The following is a 6866-nucleotide window of genomic DNA, read 5'->3' as shown; positions in this document are numbered from 1 at the left end:
TTGCTGATCAAGACAGAGAAATCATGGTGGTGAAAAGATAAGAATAATTCTTATTTTTATCATGCTGAAATTTATGTCATATTGCATGCCAGTATGTGTGAGAGACATGATGTGGGATTATCAGAAGCATCTGTGGATTATCAGAAGCATCTTAGTGACTATGTACACTAGATTTTCAATTAAATCTAAGAAGTGGAATACATGAGAAAGAAAAATAATTGAGATAAGGGCATCGTAATAATTGAGGTAAGAGCGTAAGATGGACTAGAGACTGCTAAGCTGCTACTGTGAGTCTTCTTCTGGTCAGTCATAGCCAGAAATTTTTTGCTCTGATGAAATGAATGAATGGGGACCTATTTCTGTGGGTGCATATGAACAAATTCCTTGTCTGTCACTGAGTCTAGGGTCTTCTGTCCAATTATACCTTGTCAGTGAACTCGGCTGTAATGACTGCCCTTCCTTCCTCTCAGATGCCCAGTTAGGTAAGTGGCATCTTCCCAGGATAGGTGAATACTGTTATTACACACATTAGAGCGAACTCTTGCAGTTTTTACCAAAAATGAGTAGGGTATTACTGTTGTTTTGTATCTTATTTGGCTCAGCCATCAGCAATGGCAACGGAGGTATTTTCCACACTAGGGGAGTAAATTCATGTTTCAAGTACCTTAGGGCTCTGTTGCTGGTGATCTGCCACTGGATTGTGTGCTTGTTAATGAAAAACAAGAGGAACATCCCAAAGGTGTTTGTAGGGAAGGGAGGTGGGGTGTGACTGTGTCAAATATTTTGTTTAAGTTTTAGTTGTAACAGGAAAAATGTCTCTAGCAGAACTTCTGCTGTGGCTGTACTATGTTTGTGGGCCTCATGATACTCAGGCTGTTTCCAAAGTATACAAGCAGCCTGGAGTGTGTGAGGAGACAGTGGGTGGAACAGACTTTACAGAGTAAAGCCCTGAGGGAAGTAAATACTGAAGCTACAGCAGAGCTGAGCAAAGATTGGGAGATAAGAGAACTGAGCAGTAACTCAAAAGACACAGAACATAAGTTGGGAGGAGCAGACTTCAGTTGTCAAAAGCCCTATACACAGCAGGCTTTCTTTTAATATAATAAAATAGATTTGTTTGCAATATATGATTTTTAATTAGCATGGATTTTTCATAAGGCTGGCTAAACTTTGGCCACATAGTTCCCTTTTTTTTTGAGTATTTCATCCTGTTATTGAAGATACCAACATATCAGGGCAGTACCTGTGTCTTATATGCACTAAGATAAATGTGCATATAAAAATGTATAAATATATTTGGAAATATATCCCTAATATATTTGGAAAGAGAAGAAGGAAAAAATAGTGTTTGACAATTGATCTGTGGAGACCCCAAATCTGTCAGTACAGCATGTGTCTGCTGCAGCATAATGCTCTTCTGTTCTAAAATTGCACTTCCTTGGAACCCCTTGAATGACTGTCTTTAGTAACATAATAAAAGATGGAAGGTTGTAGCATTTTTATGCTATGAAACATTTCACAGCATCTTACTCACTGTGTGATGTGTTGTCATATATACTAAAATGAAAATTGTTACAGCAATTCAAAATCAGACCAGATATTGCTGAAAAACTATATGCAATAGTGAGTGAAACATATGAACACATGTTCAAGCTTAAAGGGTTTTTCTTTTTATAGGTACTGATGCAAGTTTTTGTAATATTATTGTTCAAATTAGTTCTGCTAAAAATACCTTAGATGTTATCAATGGCATGTCTGTACATCCTTGTCTCAACTGCAATTCATGTGAATAAGATTCCTGTCCCCTCTGACATAATTTGACATTTTTATATTGCTGAACTCAAATAGCCAAGGTTTGAAAGCAATTAATTTTGCATCTTGCTGCCTGTGAACACCTTCTAACAACAAATATGTTTGGTTTTGCCAACTTGTTTATGACTTCTAGAAAAGACCAGGCATAATCTTAGATATAAACTACCGCATGCTTAATTTGGGACTTGAGTATTTTCACATGCACAGGTTAAACAAATAAAATAGCTGTTGGTATGAATTGTTCTGGAGATGTCAGGGTGGTACTGCAATGATGCATTGCAATGAAGGTGAGAGTGATGCAGCAGGGCCTTGTTATATGCTCACACTTTATTAAATAGGAGCAGAGTTTCGTATAGCAACATCAAACACATCCCTTCTTCTTTTTATTTTGTTATAGCTGTTGTCTCCTGCTCTGGGTCACATGAAGAAAATTCTTCTTCACCAAATCCAACTCAGAAGCTCTCCCTGATTAAAAATAGGATGGTTTCATTGCATCAGCCTTTTAAACCAGGTACCACAAGTCCTCTTCCTTACATCCTCCTTATTTCTCCCTCAGAATCTAGGGGTAAGATAGATGCTGGCAGTCACAAGCACCTCTTACCAGAAAGCTGTGACACTGTTTCTTACTGGAACTTTAGCAATGACTCAGAAAGGCCAGTGTAAACTTAAGGGAATTCCTTATTTCTGTATTAAACAGAAACAAAAAAGCCCAAATACAAAAGATAGAGAGAAAACCAAACCAGAACCCCAAACAACACTCCACAAAAGAAACTTATTGCCTCCCTCCTCAATAAAAAAACAAAACAAACAAACAAAACAAATCAAAAAAACCCAACACATCAGAAAAAGGGAAGAGAAAGAAAAAGGAAGGAAAAATAAAATCCTTTCCATCAGTACACTGAAATCTACCAGATTTGGGTTTGAGAGTCCTTGAAATAAAAGCTAATTAATGGAACTGCTTTCCCACTACTATAGAACAAACTATCTTTTTTGATACTGAATTAAGCTTTTTTTCCAGGTGGAATTTTATTTTCAAGACATTGTGAAAACCAAGTGAGTGGTTAGGTTTTTTAACATGTGTTGCCTGCCTCTTGTCCTGTCAGTGGACATTACTGGGAATGCCTAGCTTCCTCTTCATTCCCTCTCACCTAAGTGCTCATACATAGTGATAAAATCCCTCTGACTGTACTCTTCTACAGACTGAGCAGTGCCAGCTGTGCCAGCCTCTCCTCTGATGGAAGATGCTCCAGTCCCTGTCATCTCTGTGGACCTGTGCTGGGCTGGTTCCTCTAGGTCTGTACATCTCTTGCATTAGGGAGCCCGGAGCTGAGCACAGTGCCCCAGCTGTGGTCTCACCAGTGCTGAGTAGAGAGGAAGGATCACCTCTCCTCATCCACTGGCAAAGCCCTTCCTAATGCTGCCCAGAAAGCTGCTGGCTGCCTTTGTAGTAAGGGTGCACTGCTTGCTGACAGAGAGCTGCTTGTTCACCTCGCTCCCAAAGTCCTTCTCCTGGGCTGCTTCCCAGCCAGCCAGCAGGTGCTGGTGCAGGGGGTTATACCCCCCGAGATGCAGGACCTGGCTTTTCCTTCAAGGGCTCTCTGTCAGCCCAGTCCCAGCCTGTCGAGGCTGCTCTGCATGGCAGCACAGCCCTGGGGTGTGTCAGCCTCTCCTCCCTTTTTGTGACCTGTGGGAACTTGCTGAGGGTGCACTCTGTCTCCTTGCTCAGCTTGTTAATGAAGAAGTTAAACAAGGAAAAAAGGCCTCTGGGTGTTAGAAAAGTCACACATTCCTTCCAGGTGTAACAATAGCCTTGCCAGAGGAATATTCCTTATAGTAGCATCTTCCAGATGATATCTAAGTTCTTTAAAGTCCTTTCTGATATACCCTGGACTGTCCATGAGCATTTTTAAATCCAATCTTCTTTGGAGCATTTTTGTAATATCTTAAAATGTGTCCTTTGCTAATTGTAGTAATACAGATATGTTTCTCTATTATACCTTTTTTTAAATTTTAATTTGTCATGTTTTTCCTTTCTTGCTGACTTATACTTGAGGTTCTCTAAGTTCTTAAGCAAAGCTGGATATGGAACACGTGTGAGATGTTACATAGTGGCACTAGAGGTTTCACCTTTCAGTGTTCTCTTTCACTGTGGCCATGAATGTACCCAGCTCTTTTACTCTGTGCTAAAACCTGCCTATTTTTGACCAGTCTTTCCATCACAATGTGATGCATGTGATCTCTTCCTAGAGAAATGAGTCTTTTTTTTTTACTGTCAAAAACTTTCCTGATCTGTTCCAGACTCTTCCAGGTATTCAAATTTCTTCTCCCTCAGGCTGTGTCACACAGGCCTTATAAAGCTCAGAGAGTTGGGAATTAGGAGCTTTTCAAGGGGAAAATTGTGTTCACCTATCTCAGCTGTGAACCGCCCTGCCATGTGAGACATACTCAAAGGGTTAAGTCTGCATTGATACAGCTGAGGTATTAGTAATGTTTAATGAAATGATTTTGTCATAAACAACAGTTTCATGCGACTGTCTAGTTGAAAAAGGAATTTTTTCTCTCCTGAGCTTTCACTTTGGTCTCTTTCACCGTTATGCTGTTTTGAGAGAAATTGCTTTCTGGGTTTTACGACCAACTAAAAAATTATCTGATAAAAATATTACTTCTATGACAATAAGTCTGTGGACACTGAGTTAACCTGTCAAACCTCAGTAAATTTGAAACAGCACAGCAGGTCTGGATCAGGACTCTGCTTTGTCACACAGCTATGGGACTCCTGAGCAATTGAGACCCTTGAAGTTGTTTTACTGGATCATCAAACCACAGCCTGGAGCTGTGCACATACATTTTTCCCTAGATCCAAGAGAGCCAGGAGACTGGCTGGTGTCCTCATCCCCGTGTGCTGCTGGAGTCTGGCATTGCGTACACACACATGTACACAATTTGCCAGTTCTTCTGCTTGTGGCTTTCATGTAAAAATGATGGACTGAACACTGCCCAGGCCTTTCCTAAGCCGTATGCATTTGGTGAATTGGGCTAAGAAGAAATTTGGATGGTTGGCCCAGGTGTCAGTTTGAGAGAGGCAGCAAGCTCCAGTATGAGCAGGCCAGAAAGAGCTGGGGAGCATCTGAAGGAATGGAGGAGAAGTGGTTGGGCGGGAGACCACAGCCTGTGCCAAGCCAAAGTTAGATGCAACTCTGTAACATCTGTGCTTCTCTTACCTCTGCTCACTGGATGCTGTTTTATAAAAATGAAGCTAGCATTAACTTCACTAAGAAGAAAATTTGTCTGCTTTTGCTGTTGCGCTCAAAAGATGCTTCCATTTCTTCTTTTTCTGAAAGCTTAGTTGAAAGTTTAGATAGTCTTCTGGAGGCTCTTATGTTTTTTATTTTTGCCCCACTTGTTCAGCCACACTTCCTTGTTATATCTCTGACCTTAGTTCTCTCCTTCCTACCTGTTCTCCACAGGAATAGGGCTACCAAAGGGAAAACTTCATGTCATTCATGTCTGCAAGGTTTGAATACCCTCTGGACATCAGGATCCTAAATACGAATGTTTAGTCTCTTAATATTTCTTACTTGGCCTTGGGACACTCCAGTTATTACTGTAATATTATTATTACTACTGAAAATAAATATCGTGCAAATTAATATCAGCTCTATTCAGCTCTACTCTGTGTGGGAGACTTTTGTGCAGCTAACATCCCTTCAGGGAGTTTATATTAGATTGATGAGAGAACAGTGAATTACTTCTTGTCTGGTTTATAATATGCTGATTATGAAAAATTCTGGCCAAGATGATCTAGTGTTTTTAATACTGCAAGCAGACTCTGGAGTTTGTTAAGAAGGCATTCTTATCCATCCTGCTAGAGGAAAGCAAAACTGTTTAAAAAAGATAAAAATAAAAGTGAAGTAAAGCTTGCATTGCTCACCTATTTTGCTTGAGACCCTGTCAAGACCCTTCTATTGCTAAGAGATGTTTGCCCTTAGAGTATCAGTTCTTTCTGTCAAAAATGCTAAATCCATACAGTTTCAATATCCTTATTGATATTATTGGTATTGTCATTTGGGACTTTGAGTACTTGTGGTCTAGACCTTCCAATGGCATAAATTCATTGTTGATACCAGTGGGAGGAATTTGACTTACATTCTGCCGAGATTTTGCAGGTTAGTTTTTCATTCTTACGTGTTTCTTGACCTGCTCTGGGAGAGATTCTGTTGTTATTGCCCAAGACAAAGTTTCTATTTTCTCTTTGAGTCTTCCATTTCCTGGGGGATACAGCCCCCATACACTGTGCATTTGGTCACTCATGTGCCACTGGAGCTGGGACAGGCCTTACCAAAACCTTTGGTTTCTCACAACAGAAGTCTCCTGTATCATCGGCTCAAGCTGTTCATGGGTGACATCCACAGACGCTTTTGGGAAACCAGACTGGGTGTTATCTTCCATTGGTGTCCTGGCAGCCCAGGAGAGGCAGCAGATGCTTCTGGATAACAGTTCCTCCTGCAAAGATGTTGAAGGTAGGCAGAGCTCTGGTTTGCCCTCGAATGGATGCCTGCTTTCGCCCAGCTCCGGCTGCAGCAGGAGTCAGCCTCAGGCCCTTGTCACTGAAAGTTCCACCATGTGCTGGCTCTGCTGCAGAGCTCCCAAAGGCACAGCCAGTGCCCAAGAGCCAGTAAGAACCATGTAATTCATGTGAGCTGCCTTGGTTGTCTATGGATGTACCCTCTAAACAGCTGGCCCCCTTATATACTCATTTTCTATCTCCCCAATTTGGGATAAGCTACTTTTACTTACAGAGACTGGATTTTTCTTAGGAATCTCAATCCTATACAAGCCAGAGCTGGCTCCACTTGTCTGCTGTCTGACTGGCAAAGTCTTTGGCTTTTGTTTTGTTGGACATGTCTTCATGCTTTTTTTGGTTTCTTCTCTTCTCATTTCTTCTATAACTTCTTTACTTAAACCCTTATATTTTACTTTATTCTCTCTCTCCTTTGCTTTTTTTTTTTTTTTTGTGCATAGTTCTTCCTTTATTCTCATGACTCCTTGCTTTG

At 40.8% G+C, this 6866-nt stretch overlaps 1 protein-coding gene across 1 annotated transcript in view; it reads left to right on the top strand.

The window, feature by feature from the left end:
• Positions 1 to 2083: 2083 nt before the first annotated feature.
• LTK (leukocyte receptor tyrosine kinase) overlaps positions 2084 to 6866 on the top strand; it is a 49449-nt gene continuing 44666 nt past the window's right edge. The window contains exons 1-3 of the mRNA XM_058848953.1: positions 2084 to 2099; positions 2210 to 2323; positions 6177 to 6332. Of these exons, the coding sequence (XP_058704936.1) occupies positions 2084 to 2099; positions 2210 to 2323; positions 6177 to 6332 (286 nt within the window). The remainder of the gene's footprint in view (positions 2100 to 2209; positions 2324 to 6176; positions 6333 to 6866) is intronic.

This window comes from Poecile atricapillus, chromosome 1 (assembly GCF_030490865.1).
Source record: "Poecile atricapillus isolate bPoeAtr1 chromosome 1, bPoeAtr1.hap1, whole genome shotgun sequence".
NCBI lineage: Eukaryota > Metazoa > Chordata > Aves > Passeriformes > Paridae > Poecile > Poecile atricapillus.
The sequence above is the reverse complement of the archived record's forward strand: the minus strand, read 5'-3'. Positions and strand labels throughout refer to the sequence as shown.